This window comes from Zootermopsis nevadensis, unplaced genomic scaffold (genome assembly GCF_977971745.1).
Source record: "Zootermopsis nevadensis isolate Lab colony 2312 unplaced genomic scaffold, Znev_1.0 Znev_ptg000003l, whole genome shotgun sequence".
NCBI lineage: Eukaryota > Metazoa > Arthropoda > Insecta > Blattodea > Termopsidae > Zootermopsis > Zootermopsis nevadensis.
In genome coordinates, this window is record NW_028259135.1 from 167,986 (window position 1) to 183,243 (window position 15,258).

The window sequence follows — 15,258 nt, forward strand, 5'->3', positions numbered from 1 at the left end:
GTTGCGCAGGCGCAGTTGTCCGTGAAGTGAAATGGCTCCATGCAGTGCGAAGTCCCGAGTCCCATCAACGTGATGACTCACTTCATCCTGTGCGGCCGATATTTCAGTGTATACAGTAGCTGGCTTTTGTTTTCTTCGAAAATATCAGTGGCGGATCCCAGCCACTTCGCCTCAGACGTTTTGACAGTGTTGCAAGTTATGAGGAAATGAAGGCGAATGCATGTCGGAAGTAGGTATTCGCTCTGCTGGGTTGTTCTGTTTTTTTAATTTTTTTTATTTTTCACGACACGCCATATTGTTTATCGCGTCCCGGGGCGATAAATAAAACAAGAAACTGTTTTGTTCAACAAATTTTGTCCAAGATTTAACATATAAAAGCATTTTTGTTTATAGACCGATGTTGAATTTTACTGAATTTTTAGAACTCTCTTAAACAATAGAACATCATAGTGTTAAATGTAAGCTACATTACGAAAATACCACGGACATGTCAAGTGGCCATCTTATGAGTTGTTGCGCCGTGAGTTCTGGTAGTTTACCGACGTTTCGGGCGTACTTTTTGCGTTCATCATCACGAAACTTTTAAATCACTTTCTGCCTGTTGCTGCCCTAATGTGGACTGCACTTGTAAAACTCGCGGAGTTTTTCTTGTGATATTGCATTTGTCTTTATTACAGCTAGGAAGATTCAGAAGTATCAAAGAGCTATTGTGATTACTGTGAATTTCGGTACCGGTTATATTTTCCTGGTCTCATTAACACAATTTTCGGATTCAGATGATTTATAAATTAATTAATAATTAATAAAGGCATGTTGGATCTGTGACAGCGACTCAAAAATGTTTTACCTGTAATACGTGTTAAATAATCACTTTAGTCATACATTTTATTGGGAACACAATATGTCCTCGAACATAAGGTGTCGTGGTCTTAACACATCCCTTAAATAAGAATCTTTTGTTTTGTGCGGTAATAATATGACGACCGCTTTATTCATTTCATAGCTCAAAAATAAAAAAAATGGTATTTTTCAAGGATAATTTTATAATGTTTGAGTCGTGGTGATTGGCTGAGGCCTGCTTTGTTCACATAGGAGCGCTCCGATTGGCCGTCTGATGTCATAAACGTATCAAAAATCATTATACGTAACTGTCCTGTTAGCCATAAATTATTGCTAACACGAACCGTAGTAGGTATGGATTGTCAGCTTATCCGCCTCTGTAATCCGCCACTGCACGAAACATTACTCAGCATGTTGTTTGTTGGCGCTAATAAGAATCATCAGTCGCTTGTATATAAACTTCTTGGTGCTCTGAATTACATGCCATTCAAGCCAGAACACTTCGCGCGGTGTTGGCCCACACATGCGCACAGCGTGCTACTTGCCATGCGCGCGACGAATCTGGATCCCCAGGGACGGACAGAACCGAACCGAACCGAACCGAAGCTAATGGGAGGGGTTGGCGAGCGAAGCGCGAAGGGGCAGGGGGAAATATTGAATATGAATGTTTTCACACTTTAATTACTTCATAAAGGCGGAAATATTTTGTTCTTTCAGTGCGATTTAGAAAGACACGAAAAGAGGTTCATTCCCGTCAACTTAAACGGGTCATTATTTCAGTAAGAAGTATATTGAATTATCCCTTGTCACAGACCCTTCGACGATCATTAAAACACCCGCAATTAGCAATTAAGGGTCTTGTGGGTTGCAGTGACGTGTAGATTTGTAGGCTACCAACGTTTCGTAGAACCACACTGGCACCTTCTTCAGGGCGACCTGTTTCTTGGGATAGGCTTCGTTTAGTACAACAGCAGGGCTACACCCCTCGAGATCGCTAGACTGCGTATGTGATTGCTCCCGGAAGTGACGCAGCATCCGGAAATGTGAACGAGACGCAACTGTCTTCACGTGGCTGCAGTCGTTCAGATTAAGACGGCCTTGGATTCGGGAAACCCTCGTCCAGTGCCCGTGGGTTCGCGTTGTACAGGAGAAATGCGAATGGAAAGCCAACGTTAATATACAAACACACTGAAATCATATTTATTTGTGAACAAATTCTGTAATTTTATAAACATCATGGGAAAGTCGAGCATTCAGGTAATATATCAACGGAGTGTCAGGCCAACTTCAGCTGCGCACAAACCACCGCGCAGCTTATCCAGAAGCAATTAGTATCCCCGAATGAAATCTGCCTTCATGTTCCTTATGAATAATTTTTATTCCAAAACATTTAAATATTCTGCCTCTGTCTTCGGTTTACGATTTTGACTTGTTTTTTTTGTCAGACAAGTTATTACGTCATAACTGTTGCACCTGCGGTGTATTAAACCCCTCCGTCAATTTTATGAGGGTACGTGCAAGGTTAACTAATCTTTCCTGTTCCGCTGTTCTGAGCCTCGCCACCCCCTCCCCCGGTGTGTGGGCTTGTGACGACCGCCTTGACCCCGCCTTTCGTTGAGGTAGGCTCTTCCCCTCCAAGGCTTGAAGGCCACGGGACCACATCCTCTTCCGGTGGGCTTGGTTGTGATGCTTCCACATTTGTGACAGATACCGATATTCATCTTCGAATTTAGGCAACCAACCTCCCCCCCTTCAATTCGCACAGGTAAAATGATTGGCAGCCAAAACACATTCCCCTCTCTTCACACTCCTTCTAAAACGTGGTTGAAATGTTATTTTGTTCTCCTGTAAACATATACTGATGATATCCTGATACTTTCTTTGTTACTGACGTACGCTGTGCCTCCTACACCCAAAAAGTAAACATCAACACTCACAAAATTTAAAGTTTCGAGTTGCACAACTAAAGGACGAATGTGTGCCTCGTGGATCCGCTGGCCAGTGCGCTGTTCAAATTAACACGCATCCACCCCAAAGTCGTTTTACAGACAAACGTATGCAGCACTGGAACATTTAACATCGTCTATTTTATAAATACTGATCAATATGACGCTGAAGATCGTTGTTGCAAAGAATAATACAGTCGCTGTATTCAGTTATTAAAGAAAGAAGAAAAGTATTAATGAAATAACACCGGACGAAGGACAAGGTTCGAAAGAAGTAACAGCGACACGACTTTGTTTACATCGCCCCCCATCTCATCGGGAGTGCTGCTTAGTGGAGAGGTGTTTTGTTGTGCGTTCTTTGCAGTTTGAATTATTAAAGCTCCGATCAGACTAAGAAGATACCGTATCCATACGCCATTAATGAGTTACAGATAAGGGGAAAAGACTCGGCTCGTAACCGTCACGGCGGAAGTGTTGGCCACGCCTTGCTGAAAACATCTCAGGTTACAGTCCTAGATGGCGTTCAAGTCGTGCAGTCGATTCCATAGTACGAGTTACTTGCACGTTCTGTTTGTGTTTTAAGATTTCGTATAGTTTTTATTCAAGTGGTTCGGTTCTTGAGGTTAAATGCGTTTTTAATGACTAATAGAGCTGTTATTCATTTCGTAGAATTCGGACGTCGCCCACACACCAAGTTCTTTGCCCGTGTGTATACGTCACTAAATTATTCTTTTCAGAAGGCTGGAGTGCAGACCGAGTTACGTAATTTGCCCTTTGAAGGTTAGTGGTGCATTCAGCAACTGCTTCAACAATAGCAATTTTGCGTATTTGTCGATTTCATATGATTTTCAGAGCAAGCAGCTGTCATTTCCACATACCATAACTCATTTTGGGACACAGTTTTTTTGCATTAATTCAACATTTTCAAGCTCTTCGTATGTGAAATATTGTTTAGTGAAGAAACTTGGAAGTAAGACACCGCTTTGATTCGATCTAGTTGTAGAAGGGACGAGGGAAACGTGTGAGAATGTCTAGATTCAGGCGGTACGAAAAAGGTTCTGTGGCTGGATCTCGTGGATTACATAAGAGGCTGGACATTTCTTGACTGGCTAAAGAGGAGTTGGCTTCTTGTCCCTAGAATGAGGTTAGTAGTTCGAGCGGCCGGACGCAGATGACGACTCTTTTGTTAGGGTGCGCTAACCTCGTCACTCACTGCAATTCGTTTGTGTTGTAATTTAGAAGGCGGTGGTAGCGGAATGTTAACTAGTCGATGGTGAGAAGACAACTCTTCGTGTTCAACCACAGACGAGCTATCCTCACTGTGGTTTTCCTCAGTTCCTAGAAGAATATGTTGTGATGGTCTTTGAAAACAAATCATTGCAGCTGTATCCGAATGTAAAATCAAATTAGAAGTTTGCTTTTCGAACAGCCTGTAGTGTTTTGTCGCTGTTAAGAAATGCTGACCACGTAGATTTCTTATTCTCCGCATTCCCTCCCCTCCCCTTTCATCGTATTTCCTCGAGGGTCCTTGGTTTTCCTCAGTCTATACAGACTGCATTTCTCCGTCTGTGTATGCCTTCTCGGACGTCTTTTGAACGCCTGCTTAATGCGAAACTTTTCGCTGCTGTTAATATAAAGAGTGTCCCAGGTAACAAAAGAATCCAACACTCGATGTGCAACAGCCGTCTCCTAAGCAGTATCTGAGGTTCTCGCCCCACCGAGTATGTCGATGACTGTCTTCTGGGTTGTAGTGCCATGTAGTCTGGTACAAAATTTACCGACGTTTCGGAGGTCCTTGCTGCCTCTGTCTTCAGGGTGATGAACCGTTTGCCAAATAACGGGGGTTTGCCTGGGACTTAAGGGACAACCTGTTAGATATCAAATCTAAAAGTTCTTGATGATGATGATGAGTCATTAGAATAAGAATTTTCTTGGATAATATCCAAGAAAATTCTTATTCTAACCTGTTAGATGTTTGAGATTACAAAATCAAACCGTGTGTCTATAAGAGAGGATTTAAATTATGTTTGGCGTCATCTGACGGCAAATTATATGATTCACAAACGATCTTAAATAACACACCCCTTTCATAAAATCCTACCTGATGTTTTTGTGGTATTACTCAGTCTCCTGACAAACGCGGACATTCGTGTACGCCCCGAGCGGAATTCCCAGTTTTCAAATGGCACGGTTTCTGTGACCAGCAGAGTTATTCATTATGTATGAATCAGCTACTTTCTTTGGTCAATAATTATAATTCTAAAAGGTCCGTGTGATATTAAAAGAATAATCCCCGTCTACGCGTGGTCCGTTGCCCTGGTTTGCACTGCGCTGGCCCACACTTTACGTCAAATTCTTGGTTCTCCTTAAATACTGCGATTGTACAAACTTCTTCAAGGCCCAGCTCTCGAAGTCCTCACATCTTTACGATAATTGCAGTGAAACAATGGAACATTTACCTCAGCGGTCCCCAACCTCATCCGCTGTCCACGAAATTCTACTTTATACGATCTCCATAAATACGTATCTGAATCCATGCAGGAGAATTCGTCCTGAGATTCTGATAGTGATCCATCTGGTCAGGAGATTCCGCACTCTTTTATGGGACCAAATGGTTTGTTCCCATATTCAGAAGACCCGCTAATGAACCTCGTCTTGGGCCAACCGAATGACCCGTGTGCCTCCGTGACTTCAGGTTCATCAACTGAAATTTGATATGCGTTTTTCATTACCCAGTTCAGTGGTAAAAATCCAGAATCCTGATAAAAAGTCAGTAGCGTTTTTAAAAAAGATGCTTTATACCACATCAATAAATATGCGTCTTATTGACGAATAAACTTCGACACCTGAGCTCAATATTTTGCTTTCGCCCAGTACTAATTTCTCTCTCTTGCGCGCACAGTCAGTACCTCGCAACGCAATAAATCGTCGTGAATGACGAAATCATGAACCATTTACAATACATTGATTCTGATACCTAACTCTGTCCGTTCTATGTTCGTGTTAAATTGTTTATTTTCATTGGATAAATTTAATGTAGTTACAAGATCCGCGACATGTTGAAGGTTAATTTATTAGCACTATAAATTTGCGGACTTGATTGTAGATTCAAGTTTCCACGTTGGGCGCATCCGGTTTTGGCGTTGCGCCAATCACTGGGGCTCGGACGATGCGCTCCGGGCTGGAACTTTCATTCATTATACGGTGTCGGTGTGGGAAAAACGGAAACACTGTACGCGAGAGTTAATAAGTTCCTATGACGTAGGCGGCCTGGTAGGAAAATGATGTGCGCATGCGTAAGCCCTCTGCGCACCTGACTGAAGAACATTGGTCTTAGTACAAAGATAGTTCTCACGCTTTTATGTTGTTTTCCGCTGATGGCAGCTAACTTCCAGTGTCTATAGTATTGCTAGTATCAAATTAGAACGAGCATAATGTTTTCGGTCTGTACCATGTGACTGTCCAGGACGTATACGTCACAGAGACTTATTTAAATCTTGCGTTCTGTAGTAAATAATCGTAGAAAAGTGTTGTGGTGTGACTGTCGTGAGACTAGACTAGCACTTGGCTCGATTTCATCCCATCTGCCGATCAGGGGAACGAAAGTGTGGCCACTTGTGTTGTGACGGTAACTCATACCCAATTTCCATCCATCTTCAAAAGATTCGCGCGGCGAACAGGTAATGTTTCTTTTTTTTATCTCGAGTGACGCAGATGCGCTGTTGAGCTGGAGTAGCAAGTTTTGTGTGTGTGACTATCGATTGTATAATCGGAGTTCGATCTACGGCGGGGCCAGAGGTTTTTGCTTCTAACCTCTGCCTGTAGATCAGCACTGGGTCTGTATGGGACGACGACGTAAAATTCTCATGCAGCTTTGTGCCATGGCCGATTTATCACGGAAATTACTGCGCTCTTACCATTGACTCGGCGGGTACAAAAGCTCGTACAGATGTGTGGAAAATAGATTCCTACCGTCGTCATTTAAATGAGTGAAATGTGTTGTAGCCGCCAACAAATTGCATGCTTCAAGGCCAATCTTTGCCACGCTGTACGATTTTTCTGTGACCTTGAATCACGCAGTGTTCGTAATAAAATCCGTATTTTCGTTGGGAACTTCCCCCTGAATTAGTTTGTGTGGTCTATGGTTCGGCAAGCCTCGCTCACTCGTCTCTGCTCTGTGTTCTCAGAGATGTATTCCTGGGTTTGAGAACGCCGCCTTCAATGTCCTCGTCGAGGCCACCAACACGTGTGGCGAGGAGCGACCCACCGAGTTCTGCGTGCAGACGGGGGCTTCGGGCACTAAGAAGTCCTGCGAAGTTTGCTACGACGTAGGACCCCAGTCGCACCCGGCCGCCTACCTCACAGATTTCAACAACAATGAAAACCAAACGTGGTGGCAGTCGGAGACCATGTACGAGGCCATCCAGTACCCCAACCAGGTCAACCTGACCCTCCACCTACGTGAGTACCCGCCTTAATCTGAGTTTGATGATATCTGAGCTGTCGATTGTGGTTTTCCGGTCCTTCATTTTAGATAACCGTGATTGCTGACACGCGGGAACTGTGGGTCTTTATCCAATTGACCTACAGTTAACTGTTTTCTTTCCTCTTATACCGGCGGTCATTTCGATGAGCGGGTTTGCCATCCCAAGGGCATCACATCGTGTCTAAACCGTCCACACTGACTTGTGAACGCAGAGACTAACGTTCCGGAGGAACACGGGCGATGTTTGCATACTCCTGAGGTGTAGCTAATCTTAAAAGTAATCCTAATAAATTACAGCCTTACATAATATTATATTAAAATAACAGTTAATAATGCAACGTTTCATCGATTTTAAGACGGCATCGGTTGGATTTAATAATCACGAAATCATCTACAGCCCGTTGTCTTCGTCTCGACCGGAAACCTTTTTTTCCCCTCTTGGAGGGTCGGATGTTTGGCCTGGGACCTCTCAATTTCAGCCGGAAAGAAAATGAATGACGGCTACGAAAAAAGGAGAGAACATAAGCCCCCTCTCCTCCCCTCCGGCCCAATTTACGTCAAGGTCACCCCTTCCGGTTTACCAGCTGCATTTTGTTTGAATTTCTCTCACTGGCGTGCTGCATGTCTCACCCTAATAATATCCGATGAGTACAAAAATAGCCCTGAAGATGGAGCCGGTATTTTTGTCCGAATCGTTGATATCTACCAACGTGTTAACAACATACAAATTATGAAGGTCCTGCTACATCCATTAGGTCCACAAACTCCCGAAGCATGAGTTTTCTTCCAGTGGGACAGGCTCTGGTTTAGACAGCAGACTTCAAGACGAAAGATTTTGAACTCGAAGCCCCCCCCCCCCCCCCCAAATTTAATGTGACCTTGGTGACATTCCCCAGTGCAATCCAGAAGGCAGCCATCTTTAAGAGTATCGAAATTTATCACGTTTATGAATTATGTATGTGAGTCAGTTAAATTCAACGGGAAATGGTTTATTTGCGATTCTAATCTCCCGTCTCCATCTTCGTAATCTATTCCTTTCTAATCCCTTGGCTCTTCTCACCATTCGTCTAATTTTAGTGTCCGTGACACACCTTTTTCCGTAGATGCTGTTTTATTCGGTGTCGTGTTGTAGTCTCGTGAAATAGAAGTACCAGGTTCCAAATTACATTTTGATCCAACTCTGAGAATTCTTTTATCTGCCTGCGCGTTCCAGGAGTTTACGTTCACTTGAGGTCAAACTGACTTTAGGGCAGATACGCACGCACAAGACTGGTTTTTAAGCCTTTAATAAAGGAACTTTGTCCTTGACGGATTTAAGGCACGTAAGTGGCCGTGCGGTCTTGATCCTGTGAATTCAGGGATCGTCGGTTCGGATTTTGTTTCGTGTTTCTGTTCTGTGCTGTCGTAGAGGTCGCGCGAGTAGTCGTGACACCTAAATGCGCGATGTTTAAGCCGAGAGAGGGGAGTTCGGTAGTAGTGGGGGGGTCGCACCGAACTAAACACAGCGAGAGCTACAAACCAACTGAAGCTGACACCCCTCGAGCGCGTGCCTAGGACGGGTCCATCTCGCACGACCAAAATCAGTCCTTCGCGCATGCGCCAGCAGTTCTCGCGCGACCTCTACGCAGGTCCAAGGAGCCTGCCAATGCCGGAAAACGGTTTCCAAAGGTCTAGAACAGGGGTGGGGAACCTTTTCATGCTGGAAGGCCGCATTCAAGAAACTTCAATTAGATATACTTAAAAATGTACATTATTTTGTAAAAATCTAACTACTATGTGCTTCATAATTTCTAAAAATGAAAACTATTTGTTAATTTTAAAGTTAACTGATCTTTTAATGACTTTGTTGTGTCTGCGTTTTGTTGGAAAGCATTTGAATGTTTGGTTGCAGCATGTATTAATAAAAATAAAAGGATTTACTATGTAAAATTTGGATTCAGTCAAAAGGCCGCACTTAAGGACCTAGAAGGCCACATGTGGCCTTGAGGCCGTAGGTTCCCCACCCCTGGTCCAGAATCTCCTACAAGAAATAAATAAATAGACGACAGAGTTAGAAATTCTCAAGGACAACCGAACACGACCTTCAGCATGCAAATTCTCTATGTTCTGTGACTAATCAAATTCGGGTAATTCCTTAGACCGGTAGCAATAGAAGGAGATTAAGTTAGGGTAGGACGGGGACGATGCCACGTAGTGCGTGATGGAGTGAAGTGCAGAACTGAATTCCGCCTCCACTTGTGCACTTTCTGAGACTGATCCCGTGATGTAATAATTTTTATTTAAATATCCGAAGTAATTGAACTTTGACTTGGTGTTTGTATGTGAAGACGATTTAGATGTGTACACATTTTCTTAGCTTTGCTAATGAAACATTCGAAACAATCGAATACCGGAGCATTTAGAGGTTAGCCTGCTTCTGATTTTTAAGCCACAGTTATGCTGTGATGACGTAACTCTTCGGATTTTCCCAAGGAATTTGAATATTGCGTGTCTCCATTCGCACAGAAGTTGCTGTTGTCCCTTGTTTCGTTTTTGCTGTGAACTCTATGGTTACCCTTGAGTACACAACGAATTAAAAGGCTTTCGGGGGGGCTCTTATTACATTACGGAGTCCGTATAGTCTGCAGTCCCATTAAAATGTTTCTTTTCTCGTGGAAGGCATACAAATTGGTGAGTCATCACGAGAGATGGGCCGTGTAAGAGGTGACTAGTCTTATTTATAGGGACCTGAGAACGACTTGATGGCGGGATCACGAGGGTCACAATCAGGCTTTAGTCTTGCTTCTAGCCGACAACTGGCAACACTAATGGATACAACCCCAGGGCTACTAGTTAAGGGGCTTCTCGGGTCAAAAGCTCCTGGTTTCTTGTATCATTTGGAGCAGGGGTATTCAACCTTTTTTGTTCGCGTACCCCTAGATATAATTTCTCTTCAACTTTGTACCCCCAAAGTTGTTGGTGTATAATTCAAGTTATACATAGTATATAATCTACATCTAAAATAAATTAAATAAATTACATTACTGATTATTCAGTGTTTATCGTAAAATAATATATATTTTTTTAAATTTCACGTACTCCCTCGCGTGCCCCAGGTTGAGTACCACTGCTTTAGAGTGTGTATCCGTGGATCTGTTTGCAGTGAGAATTAAGTTTTCCACATTTCTTTACTTTAATAGAATTTTTCTGGTATTTACTGAAATGTGTATGTGCCATGATCCTTGTTTATGTGTAGACGTTCTTTGCACAGAATGCACAAAGTCTGTAAAAATTTGGAAGGTCACGTCTGTCCATCCATGTTTGTCTTACTTCTTCGTTCTACTTTGCATTGACCAATTATAGTTAATATTTTAGATTGGGGGCAAAGCTGAAATTTGCTGGTCGAATTTAATCGTGATTTATGTCGGTCGGTCTGTCCGATTTAATATGAAACTCAAATCGAAGTTGATAAGTCTTTTCAAAAACGACGTATGAGAAAAGGAGTTCGTGCATGATGAATCTAGTGTAGATTTCTTGAAGATCGAACATTTTAAAACATTTCCGATATTGTTATGAGTATTTAAGGACATTCCATTGATTAGATTTGCAACATTTGATTTGTATAGGTGATATTGAACAAGGCAGAGACGATATACGATATTGTGATTAAACCACATCGGAAAATACGTGTTTTTCGAATTGAAGTAATTCTGTCTTTCCAATCTTGTTCTTTTTGGTAAGACTTTTAAAACATTTTGTCCCAAATGTATCCGGTCTCGCGGACGGATACTTCGTCGAAACGCGTTTCAGCAGCGTTGATACATGATACGCTGGGAGATATGGCGAGTTTGTTGGGATTATTAATTTTCATGCCGCGTGTTGTTTTTCAAAGCACGTCTCAGCATTTCTCATGCAGTCCCATTGTGTGGGCTTGAATTGCGCCTGGACAAAGTCCCTGCAGATACAAGGACGTGTCATCAAGAACCTAACTAACTAACTAACTAACTCGTGTTTTGTAACGCAGCTAAACTGTTGACATGACTGAGACGATCTCTTGTCGAGAACGACAGAACCTGAGTCGTGCGATGAGGAACTAGCGACTGACATTAAAATTAAGAGCTGTGATGGGCTGCACATGTAGCGAGAATGGTAAAACGATAGATCTGGACTGTACAAAGCGTTGTTGCGGTAATTTGGTAAGCGTTTACTGTGAGGGCAATCGCTCTGATGATGGAGGCACTAATCATCTCTGATTTTACGTGACTTCAAGGCGCAAGTCCCAGATCTCCCTCTCACCTTCGTACTTACCGCCTTGAGAACCTGAAATCGAACGTCCCGTACTGTTTATGTACATCAAGTTTTACGATATTCTGTTTTTTCCACATTATTCACGTCGTTTAAATGATTTACAAAAGAATTGTGATCTATTACAATACAGAGTGAATTTTGTTCGCAAACCCAACATGTTTTTACCTTTAGGTGGTCATGAACACAAGTGTAATCCAAATTACCTGTCGGAGCGTAAGTTTGTTTTATTTTATAGTGTTATTCCAACAAAAATATACCACATTTCAACGTCCAAGGTTGCATACGACCGTGTGAAAATATTCTTTCTCTCTGGAGGCCATTACCTCGCATCATTTTGTTAAATGAAAGTTTTCTGGCAATCCAACAACGTCCACGAAGTTCTCTACACATTAAAACAGATCTGGTGACCATCTCCGAAACGTCGGTGTATTTGTATCTGATCACATGGCGGTACAACCCAGAAAACAGACATCTCGATACCTCAAGGGAACCAGGGAGTTGGCCCCCGTGTCCTCGAGTCCACTTCGCCCTGAGATACGGACCGCGGCAGTCGAGAGGTCACGCGGCAATTCTTTGATGTCGTCTCCGTTCGATTGTATTTAAATCTGTGGATTCCTACGAGCAAGGCATCGCTCCCAGATATCGCTTGTACCTGCAGCTTGGCACGTCGTCTGGTTGGGGGACGAGAGGGCTTGTATTTTAGTTGTTTATTTAATGACGCTGTCGGTAGATCAGTCTAGTCTTAAAACTTGTACAGTTGAATGATAGGAAGACTAACTGAAGACATTTTCATGAAATTTGTCTGGATTGACCAAAGAAAACCACGATAAACTTATATATAGTATTTCTCTATGCCATTTAACCGCTTACTTGTGCTCATATCTGTACTGTTAAATTGTATGTACAGGCATACCTCGGAGATATTGCGGGCTCGGTTCCAGACCACCGCAATAAAGCGAGTCACGCGAACTTTTTGGTTTCCCGGTGCATATAAAAGTTATGTTTACTCTATACTGTGGTCTATTAAGTCTATAAACAACGCGAGAATTACCGAAATGTGACGCAGAGACACGAAGTGAGCGCGTGATGTTGGGAAAATGGCGCCGATAGACTTTCTCGACGCAGGGTTGCCACAAACCTTCGATTTGAGGGGAAAACGCAATATCTGCGAGGTATGCCTGTACCTCAGACTTTGGCGGGTTCTTTGGAAGGTCCTGAGCAAGAGGGGTTCGTCGGAAAACACGAGGAAACGAGGTCACTTGAGGTAGCTAGGCGTAGGTGAGAGAATTATATTAAAATTGATCTCAAAAGAGTGTATGACGGTGTGGACTGGATTCACTTATCTCAGGGCTAGGCGTAGTTGAGGAATTTTGTGAACTTGGTCATGAACCTTCGGATTATAGACTTGTTGAGCTGAATTATCAGCGTGTTAAGATGGACTCTTGTTACGTAGAGTTATTTAATTACAGGTCACGTGGCTTCGAGTCTGATTATGAATAATTAATTTGGAAAGATGTTAGGAGATACTTGTTTTCTGTTTTAGGTACTGTATCAGTATTTGCCTGAATGGACGTTAAAATTCTCCGGGTTGTGAACTCAGTCCTCAAACTGGCTTCATGTTAATCACATTCACAAATTGGACAATTGGGGACAAATGGTCGGTCCGTCCTATCTGCGGGCTAGACCGCCGAGGATTAAGTTGATGGATCGGTTGTCGTGATCTGATAATGATACAAATTCCTTCTTTATATAAGCTACCGGTTCTGTCCTCCCGAAATAGTGACCGCACTCAATATCTTTACGTCAATTCTCAGGGCGCATGCGCGAGAGAAGACAAACCAGTAGCCTCAGGTCTGCGCGAGAGTCTTTTTGTAACGGAATCTGAACAAAGCGTAAACGTAAATAACGCGCTTGTAACATCTTCCTTCGATAATCGACCTCAGTTCACATCAAATATCGATTTTCGACGTTGCCTACGTCATTCGATTTTACTGTTGGAGTTTGTTGTTGGACTGTTTAGTGTAAAGATTTTGTTTTGCAACTTTTGGCATCAGATAACTTTCAGACGAAACTGATGTGGTCGGGACATTGGATCTGTCATCTTCAGGGTGAATGTGTGGTGGTTGGCCTTGCAAAGAGCAGGCAGGAAGTAGGTGGCAAGTGTTCTTTGAAGGAGCGTGAGAGATGTCTGCTTTGAATTGGGAGAAAACCCTTATTTTGATGTTATTGGCGGTACTAAATTTCGTAATGGCGACGTGAAATGAGATCTGCTGGAGTGGTATTTTCAGTAGGCATGTAACCTACTAAATTTAGTGCAAATCCATCACTTCCAAACATTTTAAAGAGGACTTACGGATTCTGTAACACCATAAATATTTCCTGTAACACGGAGAAGGCAGAAGAACTCCATGGAGTACAGGCAACTCTCGGTTTACGAACGAGTTCCGTTCCAAGACGTTGTTCCTTATGTGTATTTTGCATTCCTGAGCTTTTGCGATACGTTAGCAGCCATTTTAAAGCATTAAAACCATGTACTAAACATCGAATAGTCTATACCAGTGGTATTCAACCTTTTTTGTTCGCGTACCCCCAGATATAATTTCTCTTCAACTTTGTACCCCCAAATTTGTTGGTGTATAATTCAAGTTATACTTAGTATATAATCTACATCTAAAATAAATTAAATAAATTACATTACCGACTATTCAGTGTTTATCGTAAAATAATATATATTTTTTTAAATTTCACGTACCCCGTAAGATGTCCTCGCGTACCCCCTGGGGTAAACCAACTTTTTTTTTTACTGGCTGGATTTGTTTTATTAACCAAGAAAAGTTCAGTGTAATTATCATATAATAATTTTGTAATAATTACATTTTTCAAAAGTTTATTTATTTAAATCTTAATTATGTTTACTATACGTTTGGCATTCCGTTTTATAAAGAACTCTATCTGTTGGCGACTTTAAGAAATTTTGAATGAATTGTGACTTTCGTTATAGCGAACGTTCGTAATCCGAGAGGTGCCTCTGCGGTGGTTCTCGATAAACTGATGCCGTAATTATGGAATCCGATTATTACGAACAGAGTTTACAAGAGCCTGATCAACTTTAGTTCGCATTCTCACACCAGTTTTCTGTAAGATTCGTTAAAGTGTTGTCCCATCTGCGTCTACGTTTTCCAATTGATCGAATTTCATGTTTTCCGCCAAAAATTCGGTATGCATTTCTCTATTCTCCTGTAGATGCTGCGAAATATCTACCTCTCTCTGTGGGATCGCACTGAGCTAATGCGTAAGAGAAGTGGATTATTGTAGAAAGAAGATGAATAAATATGGATGAGGCGTTCTGTGGCATTCAAAGAAAGGATATGTAAATGGTTGCATTCATTTTGCAGGTAGCGGACTTGTACATTACCAATACAGGATGTGCGCTTGGCAAGCAAAACCATTCAAATGTACAGTCGCTTTATTCTGTGTTGGCGTCTGGATTGCGCGAAAGAACAGGAGGGGGGGGGGAGACGATATTGAGGGGAGTCAGTTGCAGTAGATCTGTCGGTGAGCGTTATGACATACAATTCGGTCAGATTAAATTCTCCGTACGTTTTGTGTACGTACATGTGATTAATGCGAAATTTTGTGGAGATTTGTTAAGTATTTCAGACGTGATCGTGGTGGAAGACAAACGTATCTTCCCATAAA

The 15,258-nt window shown here is 42.3% G+C and overlaps 1 protein-coding gene across 1 annotated transcript in view; it reads left to right on the top strand.

The window, feature by feature from the left end:
• LanB2 (laminin subunit gamma-1) overlaps positions 1-15,258 on the top strand; it is a 161,072-nt gene that overhangs the window by 21,161 nt on the left and 124,653 nt on the right. The window contains exon 2 of the mRNA XM_087359845.1: positions 6,974-7,247. Within this exon, the coding sequence (XP_087215971.1) occupies positions 6,974-7,247 (274 nt within the window). The remainder of the gene's footprint in view (positions 1-6,973; positions 7,248-15,258) is intronic.